This window comes from Sinocyclocheilus rhinocerous, unplaced genomic scaffold (genome assembly GCF_001515625.1).
Source record: "Sinocyclocheilus rhinocerous isolate Xijiao unplaced genomic scaffold, SAMN03320098_v1.1 scaffold1956, whole genome shotgun sequence".
Lineage (NCBI taxonomy): Eukaryota > Metazoa > Chordata > Actinopteri > Cypriniformes > Cyprinidae > Sinocyclocheilus > Sinocyclocheilus rhinocerous.
The window spans coordinates 600428-616664 of record NW_015638932.1 but is presented as its reverse complement, the minus strand read 5'-3'; the positions used below and the strand labels follow the sequence as shown (position 1 = coordinate 616664).

The 16237-nt window shown below is 36.5% G+C and overlaps 1 protein-coding gene across 3 annotated transcripts in view; it reads left to right on the top strand.

The window, feature by feature from the left end:
- Positions 1 to 6437: 6437 nt before the first annotated feature.
- LOC107750053 (fibronectin-like) overlaps positions 6438 to 16237 on the top strand; it is a 30659-nt gene continuing 20859 nt past the window's right edge. For all 3 annotated transcript variants that reach the window (XM_016565311.1, XM_016565312.1, XM_016565310.1), the window contains exons 1-13: positions 6438 to 6769; positions 6930 to 7055; positions 7284 to 7421; positions 7510 to 7641; positions 8543 to 8680; positions 9209 to 9370; positions 10083 to 10280; positions 10792 to 10974; positions 11208 to 11384; positions 12122 to 12274; positions 13049 to 13177; positions 13431 to 13571; positions 14954 to 15066. In XM_016565311.1, the coding sequence (XP_016420797.1) occupies positions 6610 to 6769; positions 6930 to 7055; positions 7284 to 7421; positions 7510 to 7641; positions 8543 to 8680; positions 9209 to 9370; positions 10083 to 10280; positions 10792 to 10974; positions 11208 to 11384; positions 12122 to 12274; positions 13049 to 13177; positions 13431 to 13571; positions 14954 to 15066 (1950 nt within the window). In that variant the 5' untranslated portion in view covers positions 6438 to 6609. The remainder of the gene's footprint in view (positions 6770 to 6929; positions 7056 to 7283; positions 7422 to 7509; positions 7642 to 8542; positions 8681 to 9208; positions 9371 to 10082; positions 10281 to 10791; positions 10975 to 11207; positions 11385 to 12121; positions 12275 to 13048; positions 13178 to 13430; positions 13572 to 14953; positions 15067 to 16237) is intronic.

The window sequence follows — 16237 nt, the reverse complement described above, 5'->3', positions numbered from 1 at the left end:
GTGTCATTGTGTCGCCTGCCAATGACGTCATACACCCTCGATTTCTGGTTTTGTTTTGTAGAAAACATGGAAACACCAAAGATGCTTTAATATTATGCGTTTTATTAGACAGGTGAAGACAGCACAGAGTAGCATTATAACAGAACTTTCAAATGTATCTAGTATGATAAGACAGCGCTGCTTTACCCCATATACTCATGATCGGAAGGAGCAGAAGCGGTCGACTGTGGCATAATAAAAGCTCCGCTGCTTTCGAGCCGTGTGTCACGCTCGTTCAGCAGCCTCGTTTCGCTTTGACGGCTTTCAGCCTCACCCTGCTTCATACTACGATGTTAATAAATCATTAGCTCATCCATGAGCATGATTTCTGCCCGAGTCCTGTAATCATTAGCTCATCCATGAACATGATTTCTGCCCGAGTCCTGTCGGATTGCAGCGGCTGGGGGGATGAAGACAACAACTCCCATGATTCCATACTCAGTCACAGCGTCATCAAACTACGCCTTTGTTTCTTTGTTTGTTTTGAATACGCGCCCTCTAGCGGCGAAAACGTACATATATTGCCTTTAATGTGTCCTTTTTTTTTATTTATTTTTTTATCATAATGACCCGAAATGTTTTAAAAGTAGGTTGTTTTAAATGCTTTAGAATAGGGGTGTCAAACTTAGTTCCTGGAGGACCTCTTTAGTTCCAGCCCTGCTCCAGTACACATACCATGTAGTATATCAGGGCTCTTGGAAGCACCCTAGAAATGCTATTTTTTGTCATACAAGTAAAGATTATTTACCGTCTACCGTCTACTGGAGAAAGACCCAAATATCCATAACTGTTTGTCACACGATGTGCTGAGTCAATTTATCTGATTCATTTTTGAAGAAATGTCTCTGAACAAAGTCAGAACTAGATAATAGAACCAAAAATGCATATTATAAAAAGATAATGTAAAAAAAAAAATTATCCTGGGAGGATTGTGTATTTCAGACATATGGAAGACGTTTTTGTCCATTATGTACTAATTTCAGTAGCATCTGGCATTTGAACAGCATTTTAGCCCAATCGAAGGGACTCAACAGTTTTCTGACTAAAGATTGTGTTTTTCTAGGGACTCCATGGAAACATATTCATTATGTTTAAAAGAAATCTTGCACAAACATCCCCTAAAAAGGTTGACAGTGTCTCTCTGGCTTTATCCTTCTGACCGTAAATGTACTCCCACCTGGTCCTGGCAGGACATGAGATAAAAACATTTCAACCACAAGTTAACCACAAATGAGAAGCCCTGACATAAAAGGTTGAAATCACTTTTACATAACTGTTTCATATTATGAAACTGCAGGTGAATTCAGTGGTGAACGAATGTGTGAACGCCCTTGACTGCCCAGATAACTCGATCTCTGTTCCTTCCTGCAAGAACATGGAAAACCACTCCACCTCGCTAACATATGTGGGCTCCAGATATGATTCCACCTCACAAATCCGGGTCTAAATCGAAGTTCAAGCTGAAAACTTCAGTCTGGGATGTCCTAAATTACCTGGATGCATGAAATAATTCCTCTACAGGGAAATTTGAAGTACAAATTGGGAATATTTGTTTCTTCTCATAGCACTTAACTGTTTTCAAATAAATTATGATTGTGATAAATTCTTGCTTTCTTTCTTGTCTTGCATACCCCGGCCATCAGCATAATGTCTGGTCCACTTTGCAGCTTCTTCTGACCAAGAATCACCAACTTTGGCAAGAGATCATGTGAATGACATGTACACTGCCATTCAAAAGTTTGGGGCTGGTAAGATTTTTTTTATGTAATAAAATCAGTAATATTGTGAAATATTATTACAGTTTAAAATAACTGTTTTCTATTTCTATTTGTATATATATTTAAAATGTAATGATGCAAAGCTGAATTTTCAGCATCATTATCCAGTCTTCAGTGTCAAATGATTACATGAGTTGAGGCTTATGAAACATTTATTATTATCTATATTGAAAATGGTTGTGATGCTTAATATTTAAAATTATTATTTAAAAAGTATTATCTAAAAGTAATATCTAAAAGTATTCAAAATGTTACAATTACTGATCACAAACTTTTGAACAGTAGTGTAAAGTTTATTTATTTATTTATTTTTGATGTTGCATGTTGTTTGGTGGTGGGAAAGTTTACAAAATGATGTGCAACCAAGATAAGTCAATCTATACAAATTACAATCACCTCCATGCCTCTTTGACTGTGTTAAAATATGTAGAACCCAAGGCTGCCAAAAGGGGGCGATGACACAAACACTGGTGCTTTAGGGGTTTGCTCTGTCAGTTTTTCATTTCATCATGGGACTCGTGAGTTCTTGGGTTTTGCACTTCATTAGGTACATCATACTTAAGTACTCATACTTCTGTTGCCAGCAGAAAATAAAAAATGTGGAGACTGAAGCTGTTGTGAAATGTTATGTCATTTATCAGATGGCTTGGCAAATTCAAGTGTGAAATATTAGTTATCTGCAATTTGATATCTGTACATGATTTGGGAATGCTCTAAGAGAGAAACTATTTAAACAAACAGTTAATAATGCAGCAGCAAAACATTTTTTTAAATAATGGTCAATGGTAAGGCAAGGTGAAAGAGTAATTTGAGGGCAAGAGAAGCATGTGGTCGTGGAGAATGTCAGGTCATTTATCCGCAAGGTGGTCTGGGATATATATATATATATATATATATGCCTGTGCACTTACATCACTGTAAGAAAAAGAAATGAAGGCGTTACTGCAGCATTTAAAGAACTACATTCTTACAATGTTGACTACTATATATAATTTGATGATATAATTAACATTAATAATGTAATATTAAATATTTTATATAATTAAAAATATAATGATATAATATTGACATTAATAATATTCTCAATATTTATTAATTTACTATTAATTAATATTTAATATTAAATATTGTTTTTATCTAACATAATTAAAATGCTAAAAAAAAAAAAAAAAGTTTGTGTGTAATTGTGATTAATTCATTTCCCACAATTATAATTACAATAATTTATAATTAATTTACTGGCACTCACAGTTTATGTTATTAATAAATTATAATTATTAATACATCTATTCTGTCAAAAATATTAATATTACATAAACTATTTTGGATATTTTTTGTTTTTGATCAACAACCATGGAAGCCTCTAACTGTACAGAGTTATGGTTTGTTCATTTTATAATCTAACTTTTTGATTTAAGTAGATGCAAAGGACTTTTTAAACTGATTTAAACTCTAAAGATCACTAAAGATATCTATTGCAACATCTATGAAAGAGAAGGCAAATGTCTTGTTGCACTAAAAGAAGTAGAGGGCTTGTAAGCCTTCGAAAAACATCGGGCAGCCCTGTCAGCGAAGTCCTGTTTTGCATCAGTCTTGAGGGGAAAAGTTCAACAAAAGTGCTATGGAGTGGATGTACACAACGATGTATCACACTGACTTTATATTAAACTAACTCTACATAGATCCACTCTGTTATGCGACAATACACCAGAGCAAGGCTTTCTCAATGACATTTTGTTTAAATAGCTAATCCTCTGTTGATTCTCCAGCTTATAAATAAAAAAAAAGTGATGAGACTGCCGTTTTGCACAGAATATACAGGGGGGAAAAAAAGCTGGAGGCAAAAACGTGTAGAGGCTGTATCTCTGTCTTGATGAGATCAGCTGTCTGTCGTTGAGTCACGGCCTGTTATGTCATTTCACTTCTAAATCATGAGGTTTTTGAACTTGTCAGATAGTCAATGTGCCTTTGCTCCATGCCTGCGGTGTTTGTGTGAGTGCTTGTTTGCTTCTGATTCAGAAGGTCCTTTACAACACTGCTGTACTGTAACTGGATATGGGGTGTGAGACGACTTCATACAGACAAGTGCTTGTGAGTATGTGCCATATACAGTGTTAGGAAAAAAGTATTTGCCCCTTTTTGGAGAACTAACAAGCACAACATTGTACAAATTGTAATATTTCACAAAGGGGACCCGAGTAAAGACACTGTTTTATTTATTTATTTAAGTTAAAGTAATTCACTTAGATTTGTCACCTCTTTCGAACCTCTTAGTTGTTTTTAAATTCACTTTAATGCAGCATTGATTTCTTGTTTCAATACTTGGAAATTTTAAAAAAATGAAAATGTATTTTAAATTTTAAAATAAATTGAAAAAGTTATTTTAAATTTGTTTCTAATTTAAAATAACTTTTTTTATATAATTACAAATTATATTAGCGTTTAGTGAAACACTGAATTGCTTTATGCTTTAAAAGATCTATAATTAATTAAAACTTGAATATATTTTAATATATTCACACTGGAATCATGAGCTGCTCTGATGTTTGTAAACATATAGAATATATAAAGAGTGTATAATTATAATCGAAAATATCATTACAAACCAATATGAATTCAGTAATAATAGATGATGATAATAATAATAATAATAATAATGGATGTATTACATTATTTATTGATGTATTGATTTATTTATTGATTAATAAATATTTAAAGTATTTCAAATATGTTTTTTTATACAAAAATGTGTTTCATTTTTCCACAATAAATACAATTGTATAGAATAAATATTTAATAAAGACATTTTAAAATTTAAATTATGACATTTTATTATTCTGCTCTTTGGGATTGATTCTGATCAAAATATGTCAAAATGTCATACTAATATGTCATATGTTATTTTATACGGTAGGAGAGTTGAGATACTCTTATTTTGCATTATTTTATAATTTAATATAACCTTTTTTATTACAAATTATATTCGCATACATTGTTAGTGAAAAGTTGAATTGAAAAATGTGAGTTTATGAATGTCTTCTTCTTTTGCTTTACTGGCAGACAGCATGCTTGAACTTCTCAGATTATAACTAAAAAAGCCTTCTGATGTGTTTCACGGATGTGAAAAGGAAAGAGTTGGATGACAAAACTGAACAAACTTGCAGCAGCAGACCACTGACATTGTGGGAAATGAGGTTTAATATTGAGTCACATGCAGACATGGACACCAGGTACTGGACATCAGTACTTGTAAGTGAACGTTCACATGGGCCTCAGTACTAAATCTTGTTTTTGTTTTTTTTTGTCGCCAGCAGCTTTTTCCCTTTCTACTCAGTTACTTCCAGAATCACCCAGGCTAGACAAAAACGTGCACCAGCAACACTGCATATTTTCCATCCATAAAAAAGAACACAAGGCATGATGTGTAAGTAGTGTGCCCAGAATCGCTCTGCTCTCTGTCCACTTTATTCAGCATGAAGGATAAATCTTAAGCTAAGCAATTTAAAAAACATAAAAGCTTAGAGAAAAGATAGCACATTTGTCACATTATTTTAAGAAGTACATCCACAAAATGTTGTCATTTGATTGTCATCCAAGCTGAAAACCCTTTTGCCTGAGTGTTTATATATATATATACAGGTGCATCTCAATAAATTAGAATGTCGTAATTAAAGCAGAAGGAGACCCTACCAAGTTATTGAGTACATGTACAGTAAATGAACATACTTTCCAGAAGGCCAACAATTCACTAAAAATGTTTTTTTTTTTTTGGTCTTATGAAGTATTCTAATTTGTTGAGATAGTTAATTGGTGGGTTTTTGTTAAATGTGAGCCAAAATCATCACAATTAAAAGAACCAAAGACTTAAACTACTTCAGTCGGTGTGCATTGAATTTATTTAATACACGAGTTTCACAATTTGAGTTGAATTACTGAAATAAATGAACTTTTCCACGACATTCTAATTTATTGAGAGGCACCTGTATATATATATATATATTGCCGTTGCTTTAAAATATCTTTAATTAGTCATCGGAATCTAGATGAGCTGCTCTGATGTTTGTAAAAATGTTAGAATGTATAAATAGTATATAATTATAATTAATTTAGTAATAACATGTAGTTGATAATATATGATTTAATTAATACATTTTTTAAATATTTCAATACGGTCATGTATTTTAAATACATTTGTATAATAAATGTTAGTTAATATTAGTGACATTGATGTTTAATATATAATTTGTATTAAATATGAATATCTTATGAATATTGCTGTTTTATTATTATTTTCCTTCATTAAAATGCATTTAAATAGTATTTATTATTATTATTATTATTACTGCCTACACTTATATAAATATTAGATCATCTAAAATATGTCTTATGTTAATAGAACTTGTTCAACTCTGAATAACTCTGAACTCTAGATGACAGTTACCTGCGGGTTCATGACTGCGCAGGTGATAATTGCGTTGTGCCAGATTTCCCGACATTGACGCAGAGACTGGAGAGGGTGAGAGATCCCTCCCCTCAAGCCCCGACACACTCTCTCTCAACCCTCTCTCTCTCTCTCTCTCTCTCCACACTGGGCTGGATAAAATCCCCCTTTAAAAGAGCACTCGTCCTACATCAGCTGGACGGCGGAGGTTCAGTACAGTCAGGGGAAGGCAGCTGAAATACAACCCTGCGTAAAGACAGTCGGCCTCTGCGAACCTCTCCGCGCCTTCCTCTTTAGCGCGCAACAGAAAATACTGCACATTGACACACTTGTTCTCCGCAGCGGGTGAAAATGACCCGTGTCTCAGTAAAGAGGATTCTGCTCCTGCTGTGCATCGGGGGGTCTGTCCATTGTATGCCACAATCTGCAGGGAAAAGTAAAAGACAAACGCAGCAACAAATCCGTCTCGACCCGGTCTACGAAGAAGCCAGTAGCTTAGCAATTCATGAAAGTAAGTTCATCATCTTATTTATAAAAATAAAAAAAAAAGTGCACGTGTGGTCGTTTTATATATAATATATATATATATATATGACCACTGTGCAAGAAAAAAAGTTGACTGTATAGGTGTTTTATATAGGAATATGTAAACGGTGTCTTTTTAACTTTAGATGGGTGCAACGACAACGGTCGATTTTATAGGATGAACGATCAGTGGGAGCGCCAGTACATGGACAGCACTTTGATCTGCACTTGTCAGGGGGCTTCAGGAGTCAAGTGTAAATCCAAACCAGCAGGTGAGCGTTTTTAGGATTCTCTTTGATGCATTAAGATTATGTTTAAATTTGCATTTACAGTATGCTTTTCTGTGAGTTCTCAAGAATGCGCAATTACGCACGTATATGCGCGCTTTGGAGTTGATAGGTCATTGCCTGTGTTTATTATGAAGCTTTATTTACGTGATACATTTGTATTATGATGTAGAGAGAGATATTTCGTTTATCTGCTCATTTTGACACATGTAGCCCAGGAGACGTGCTATGACAAATTCAATGCACGCTCTTACCGAGTCGGAGAGACCTACGAGCGACCGAAGGATGGCATGATATGGGACTGTACCTGCATTGGGTCCGGCAAGAGCAAAATTAGCTGCACTATCGCAAGTAAGTAAAAAAAAAAATCATGATCTGTAAATTAAAAATGTTCCCCATTACAAAACTGATCCGTTTTTTCTTTCTTTCTTGTTTACAGATCGGTGCCATGAAGGAGGAAATTCATACAGAATCGGGGACACCTGGACACGACCACACGACACTGGAGACTACATGCTTGAATGCGTGTGCCTTGGCAATGGAAAGGGAGAGTGGACTTGTAAACCAGTTGGTGAGTCAGTGTTTACCTGTACATTTGTCTTTGCAAACAGTTTGCAGACTAATAGCTATTCCTGTAAATCTGTATAAAGTTGTTTTCAAACAGCTACAAAGAAGGCATAATTATTTAAGGTATTTTAAAATCAGTTCAATCATGACAAATCTCTGAACATTTTAGCATGGTGATGGATATGACAATGTTAATGTATTTGGTCTTGTCGGAACTGATCTGCTACGCTGCTGCAGAATTGCTGCTGCTGTTGGTTATTGCGGTAGTTGTAGATTATTGCTGCTGCTGCAAGCAAGTACAGGAACTTGCTACTGCCAATGCATATGGCGATACCGTGCCGTGAGTATTTAAGACATACTGCTGCTGCACAAATAGCATATAAAATAACCCCATAGCAGATCTATACAGGTGGAGCTGGGGAAGGTGGAGGGTTTCAGAGAACTCTGAAAGCGCGCTACAGGAATCTCAAGTGAATGCTAGCCAGCCATATAAATGCAAGGCAGTAAGCTCATTGGCTGCATATGCAGCATGAACCAATCAGCTTGTGCCAAGTCGTTTAACTCTCTGAATATCATCAGTTATGTTAACACCCCATTAGAATGCGCCATCTAGAGTTTCATGACTGGACTATATATTTGTAATTTCGCTGAAAGTTTAGGATATGCGAATGTTGTATATGTTGTATTTTTATTAACATGTTTGTTTATTTATTTATTATTTATGTGCCCTGTAAATTCTGTTATTATATGTTTGTTGGTTTGGTTTGTTTATTTGTTGCTTGGGTGGTTGTGTGTAAATGCCCACTAAGATGAAATTGCATGCAACTCTTTTCTGAAACTTGGCATGCTAGCATGCCACACCTGAGTGGAAGGAACAAGATGCTAAATTTACTGTATCTTCACAGCGGAGCGTTGCTATGATGACACACTAGGATCTTCATATGTGATTGGTCAGACATGGCAAAAACCCTATCAAGGCTGGATGATAGTAGACTGCACCTGTTTGGGGGAGGGCAACGGACGCATCACCTGCACCTCCAGAAGTAAGAGCTTGCTTTCAATATTGCATGTCTTCAACATCAGTAAGAAACACCTTTTTGTTTTTGTCAGTAGACGCCTACTTGTTTCTAAGGTCCTGTTTTTTCCTCCATAGTGCAGCATTTTCACATGTCTCCTTTCATGACTTTGTAGTTATTTGTACGACACACCCTTATTACATAATTACCAATGAGTTCTGCAGAGCTGCAAGCTTCCTATTGCTGGATGGGAGCATGCACATGGAAAATTACAGCATTCACTTTTCAGGGCTATTGAAGTTGGAGTCTTGCAGTGGAAGGAAGTGGAGTGGGTGATCAAACACTATTAAGATCTTGACTTTTTTTGTTCTGTTTGGAAAGTGTAGGAAAACACTTAATCATGGTCATAAATAAAGACAACCTACTGAAGTGTGATGGTGTGGATGTGTTTCCCAAACAAGGGATGGATAAATGAATGTGAATGCATCTCAGTAAAGAGGCTTTTCCATGTTTGTTATGAGCCATGACCTTGACCTGTTTCATTGTCTTTTTCAGACCGCTGTAATGACCAAGATACCAGAACCTCATACCGTATTGGTGAGACCTGGACCAAAACTGACTCCAATGGAAACACTCTGCAGTGTCTTTGCACAGGCAATGGTCGTGGAGAATGGAAGTGTGATAGACATGCTGCTTCCCATGCAACAACCGCCATTGGTAAGTATACAAAATCTGCTGTCAAATGGATGAAAAAGACTTAGAAGCATAATTGCATTATTTAATTCCAATTATCCATGCTTTTGTGAGTTAAGTTTCACATGATTACACACTAAAGCCAAGGTACAACATTTTTTAAGTTGTAGGAGAAAATTGCCATTATTGTAGATTATATATAGCATAAGTGTGCAGCAGCCCAGATATTCATTACATAACCAAAGGAAGCCTATTTGGAATATATGTTGTAGCAAGTCTGAAAGGATCCAAATTGAAATTGAAATGTAACATATGACAAAATATAGATCTTAAAACACATACAGTATATCTCAAATTACACATTAGGATGAATGCCCCTGTATAACTTCAAAAGGAAACTTTCAGAATTTTTAAACTAAAGCTCCTAATGCAATTTCCATCAATAGTAAATCAAGAGTATCAGAACATTATTCCAATGCGATACAAATTAAGGTCTGAAAAGGATTACAGTACAGAAGAGTCCAGTAGCACTGTAAGAATCAAAAAGTTTTGTAGGAATTTCATTGGGATCATAGAATCATATTTCCCATGAACCCAATGTGACTGATACTACATTTCTCAGAAAAAAAGAAAAAACAAATCCAATAGAAAACCTTTGGAAATTGTATTCCTACATTTTTATATATACATTTTGTGCTATAAGCTTCAACAGCTTGTCTTTTGTGTTTGTGACTAGGATCTGGCTCTTCCGTGGCTGATAGAGTTTCACAAGTGATGAACCAAGTCAATGTCCTGTCTGAACTTCTTGAGGAGGGCAACTGCAAAACTGATTCTGGTGTGTTCTATTCCAATGGCATGAGCTGGATCAGAACTCAGGGCAGCAAGGAGATGCTGTGCACTTGTGTTGGAGGAGGAATCAGCTGTGAGGAGCAAGGTGATGTTTACTTATTTCAATTAAATTTAGGAATTCAAGAATATTTTGTACACTTCTTATGTTAACCAGTTCTTGGAAATTGTACGTGCATACTTTACACCTTTGTTAAGCCTTGAAGGTCATGTGACCAATGTAGGTTTAAATTGTTTCTCACCCACTTGTTCTTTTTCTACTACTTCTGTGCATAAAATGGCACCAAAAAAACAAACAAACAGGAAATTTAGTACATTTATGCATTCGGCAGAGGCTTTGTCCAAAGTGACTTACATTGCATTCAGTTTACATTTAAACAGTTTGTGCATTTCCCGGGAATCAAACTCATGAGTTTGCCATTGCTAGCAGCATGATCTATTGTTTGAGCTATAGGTAAAAGGCGCAAAGTGATTATCTACCAAAAAGGAGGATGAGTATAGAAATTTCCAAATGTTGGTGTGACATGAACCCCCTATTTCTAATGATTGAAACGCCCCTGATGCCATTGACAATGTTGTTGTCTCCTCGCTTTACGCAGACGGACAGTCCTTTGTTTATGGTGGAAACTCCGATGGGCAGCCATGTGTGTTCCCCTTTGTTTTTAGTGAGAACACCCACTACTCCTGCATCTCTGAGGGCCGAACCGATGGGCAGTTATGGTGCAGTACCTCATCTAACTATGACAGTGATGGCATGTACTCATTCTGTACCCGGAAGAACCGTAAGTGTATTTCAGAACCTCTTTCTGTATGTACTTTGACACCAACTTGTATACACTAGCAAAATTCCCACACTGCATGGTCTTCCTGGTAAAACTGGTTGACCAAGGAGGTGAAGCCTTGGTTGAAACCAACAAAGTTTGTGGCGTAGTCTTTTCACTAGAGTGCAGATAAAAAGTAATCAATCGAGCTTCACTCTTAGTTTGTCTGATTGTTCCTGTTTTTGGACTTTCAGAGCTTGTGACGACTCGTGGAGGAAACTCTAATGGTGCTCTGTGCCAGTTTCCCTTCAAGTATAATGGACGCAACTACACCGACTGCACATCTGACGGCCGTCGGGACAGCATGAAGTGGTGTGGTACCACTACTGACTATGATACAGATCGAAAATACGGGTTCTGTCCCATGGCTGGTGAGTATGCTTGCTTTAGATACAATTTTCTCCTTTTAGAAATGGCTAAGTTTTACTAAGCAGTTCTCCCACAGCAGTACTGGCTTTGTTCAATGCGATACAAAGTTAGTTCCTCTATGGATAATGGAGGAAATAGCTCCTGATAGTGGAAATACATTAATAGCTTAAAAATACAAATTCTGCACATTAAAACCGAACTTCATGAATACTGTAAAAACTAAAAGCTTTCAGCACATTGCTGCATAAAGACCATTTGTATACAGTCACAACACATTTATAGAGTTTTCATGTACTCAGTGTGTCAGTAAGAGTATAACTGTAAGTTTTTATCTGTTTAAATAATTGGTTCTTTTAAATGCATTCAGCTGAAGTCAGGTTTTATAGACAGTAATAGCTATTTTGGCCTTAATTGGTCATTTATGTGCTCAGACTATGACACTCATTGGCCTGCAAATGAGTTCTCTAGATGTATTTAAGAGGCATTAAGGGAGTTGAAGTTTTTAAGGCCATGTAATGGGGTACTGATTTGTGGCTTCAATAACTGGATCTATGGGGTCCGCCCTTCTCAGGGTTTTAAGCCTGGCTCTGGTCCAGACCAGACATTGTTCCTGGCTTGGCTCCAGGGAGAATGAGATCAGAATGGACACAGAACGTAACGTGCATTCAGAATAGACATGCTTGTTGTAAGTATTTGGTTTTTATGCAATCATAGATTCTCTTTCTTCATTTTAATCCAGCTCATGAGGAAGTCTGCACCATTAATGATGTCATGTACCGTGTGGGTGATGAGTGGGACAAGCCCCATGACACACTTGGTCACATGATGCGCTGCACGTGCCAGGGCAATGGACGCGGAGAATGGAACTGCATTTCTTACACTCAGCTCAGAGGTCATTAGATGTTCTCAAATACACAAATACAGTATCTTACAAATATATTTCACTGATATTTCAAAAAGTAGTTCTGAACATGACAATAGATTATTACATTATGAAATATAGTAAATACAAAATACATTACATATATATACACTTATGTATACTATACTATAAATATATATTCTTTTATATACACTACTGTAAAAGTTTGGGTTTTGTACGATTTTTTTTTAAGTCTCTTATGCTTTGATCAAAAATTCGCTAAACAATGCTATTGATATATATTATTTCAGTCTAAAATAGCTGTTTTCTATTTACATATATTTTAAAATGTCATTTATTCCTGTGATGCAAAGTTGAATTTTCAGCTTCATCACTCCAGTCTTCAGTGTCACATGATCTTTCAGAAATCATTGTAATATGCTGATTTGCTGCTCAAGAAACATATTTTTTATTGTTATTATCGCAGTTGAAAATGGTTATGTTTAATATTTGTAGGAAACTCTGATGCATTTTTTAAATATTTATTGATAAATAGAATGTTCAAAAGAACAGCATTTGTTTAAAAATAGTATTTTTGATTAGAATTCTAAACAATGTAAAAGACTTTACTTTCACTTTTTTAGCCAAGTAGCCTCAGATAATACCTAAAACCGTGTAGGTTCTACTTACAAATTAAAATCGGGAGTATAGAGGATGCAGATCTCTCAAAATGCTTCTAGATCTCCCTTTTTTTGTCAGTCATAGTCATTATAAAGTTGCTCAAAAAAATCTTCTCTATTTCAGACCAGTGCATTGTAAATGCACAGACATATGATGTGAATGAGACCTTCGATAAGCGTCATGACCAGGGCTACATGATGAACTGCACATGCTTTGGCCAAGGTCGTGGTCGTTGGAGATGTGATGCCATTGGTAAGCCAGCACTCTCTAATTCTGTTGCTATGTTGAGTCCTTTGTTCTGTTTTCTTTTTCTAACCTTTTTCTCAAAATGTCAGAACTTCCCTTTATACATTCAAAGTTTTTTACAACATGAATGGCTCATGTTTCCTTCAATTCAAATCGAACAGACTTGATTTAAACAATAGTTTTTGTAAACTTGTGAGTTGTAATGAAAGAAAAACTATTTTTAATTTATCTACACAAACCATTTATTATTTCTCTTTAGACCAGTGCCAGGAACCCGAGTCCAAGGCGTTCTACCAGATTGGCGAGACATGGAACAAAGTCATCCAAGGCGTCCCATATAGATGTTCCTGCTATGGTAATGGCATTGGAGAACTGGCCTGTGAGCCTCTGCAGTCTACTGGTAAGATATCTCAACACTTTACCAAGCATTCAAAAAAGACCTAGCTAACAGAAAAAAAAGTGAATTCAAAGGCAAGAAGCAGGACATCTGTTGATGCCAACAGTCACTTTCCCACAATTACCCTCCTTTAACAGTTGATGATGCTTGTTTGTTTTTCTTTTAAAAGTCTCAAATTGTCCCACTGCAGGATTTCTCGTCTGTCATTTATAATCAACAACCTCTTTGAAACTCAGCAGATGTAGCAGATGTCAACCTCTTTCTAACCTCACGACAGGGGGAACATTTGTAGTTAGCCAGATAGAACAGGTGTTTATGCTATATTTTGTTTTCCTCCATGGAACATGGATTTAGCAGAATATCCAGTCTGCTCTTTTACTTACAATAGAAGTAGATACATTTAAGTAACTGAGGCTGTCAAGCTTCAGAAAATACCATTAAAGTAGCCATATGATAGCTTGGTGCTAGAAACGGTTTATCATTAAAAATCCTGCCTTTGAGCACCACTGTGTTAGAGCCCTTGGAAAATTTTATTTTTGTCTATGGTTACGGCACATCCATGCAAAATACCAAATGTGATTCTCAAATAGCATTTATAGCTTTTAAGACCATGGTCTGCTGTTCATTTGTGATTCTGTGCAACCAAATGGCCTGTAGGAGTAGCGATAAGTAATGTAAGACAGGTTGCCTTTTGTTAGCTGTGTTGGCCTTTTTTGAGGAAAGTGTGAGCTGTATTTTTATGACCTTCACAGAACCAAAAATGATCAGCCGCAATATGTACTCAGACCATCTGTAAATGATTGTCTTTAGCGCTGCATATTGAAGGTCGTACTTTTGAAGGGCCACTGTGAATTTGTATCTGGGTTACCATCTTACCGTTTTGTGTAATTTCGGTTTGACACCACAAAGGCTCATGTATTTTCTGCCAGAGGTGAAGGGGACATTAGAATTGTTCAAAATGACCTCACTGTGTTGAATTGCATGCAGCTGTAAACCAAACTCTGTGAAGACCTGGGGATAATAAAGGGTAAAGTGGGTGAAGAATGTTATGGCCGGGTGTGATTTTTAACACCACACCCATGCAATCATCCTCCGGACTGTTTTTTATTACCCCTCACTTGACAAACTGAGGTATTTTGCTCCATTTTCAGACATCTGGCCAGACAACAGATTTGATTGTCTTATCCAAACTTCTTTTCAAATTCTTAATATGAAACAGACTGTTTTCAAAGACTTCTTTCCTTTCTTTGTTTTCCTTTCCTTCAGAGTAAGTTTATCACGTTTTATATGTCGTATTAAATACAGTGGCAGAGTAAATGGCCTTTACAATATGAAACTATCTAATCAGACTGTTAATCATTAATTTTTATCCTCCTCCTCAAAAGCTCCTGTTCGGGTCATCATCACAGAAGCTGGAAATCAACAGAATTCCCATCCCATCCAATGGAACCCTCCCCCATCTGCCCACATTACGCAATATATTCTGAAGTGGAGAGTCGTAAGTTTTTGTGTTTTCTACTCTCACGTTATGAGGATTTTCAGGGCTGGATTTTTATGGTGATATTGGTTTAGTGACAATTTATGTCAGTAAGGAAGAGCACAACAGCATAATTTAAATCCAGATTCCTGGAATGAGAGACATTTTGTTCCTTCAGTGAATGTTTGTGTGCCTCTGTCGGCAAGGGATGATTCATCACACACACAAACAAGCCACAGTCCTTGAACTTAAAAACACACATTTACTCTTCACTCTGACACGATGAAACATAGACTTCAGTGTAAAGTTGCAAAATTGTGCATTTTTTTTCTTATCAACTAAAAGAAAGAGGGTTTTCAGATTTCTTTTTTTTTTTTTTCCTGGCAGGGCATTTTAAAAGCTGTGTTTGGACAATATTTTATTTTTGCAGACCAAACTACATTCAAACAACCAATCTGATATATATATATATATATATAGTGAGGAGGCAGGGCTGACCCCGTTGCTAGCTATGACACAGTCTTTTGAAGAATGTGATTGGTTGGTTGCCTAAGAAGGAAATAAAAAAGCGCTTTTAAGAGTAGGGTCTATTATAAGCCTTTACTTTGAAATTACAGGTGTAATTTCTCCTGTTTTACCGTACTCACACACACACATTATATATGTATATATATTGTAGCGATCCAGTCAGTGAAACGACAACTTGACGTTTTTTTAGCTTGTTTTTTATTCACGAGAGCGCCCGAGGCAACCCAACGCTTGAGCTCTACCCTCTCTCTCTCTGAACTCACAAACTTCCAGAACCTTTCCCCCAGACTCCACCCACACACGAGTGCGCAGACTCGTTCTTCAGAAGAACACCCACCCCTTAAAGCCCCCATGCAAAAAGAACACAAAACACAGGAACAGAACATATTTGACTTAAATCACACCTGACAGCATAACACACTTTTTCAGACTTGCTACACTGCCCCCCCCTCACAGAGTTCCTCGACCCTGAGGGAACGAACAAAGTCCCGGAACCATCCCGGCGGCCTTCTGCCGCGGCTGCCCCACCTGTGTTACTGTCACAGGGCTATCTAATGGCACTTTTCCACTGCATGGTACGGCACGGTACGGCTCGGTACGGTTCACTTTTGGGGGGTTTTCCACTGGGTACAGTACCTGGTACCTGGTACTTTTTTTAGTACCA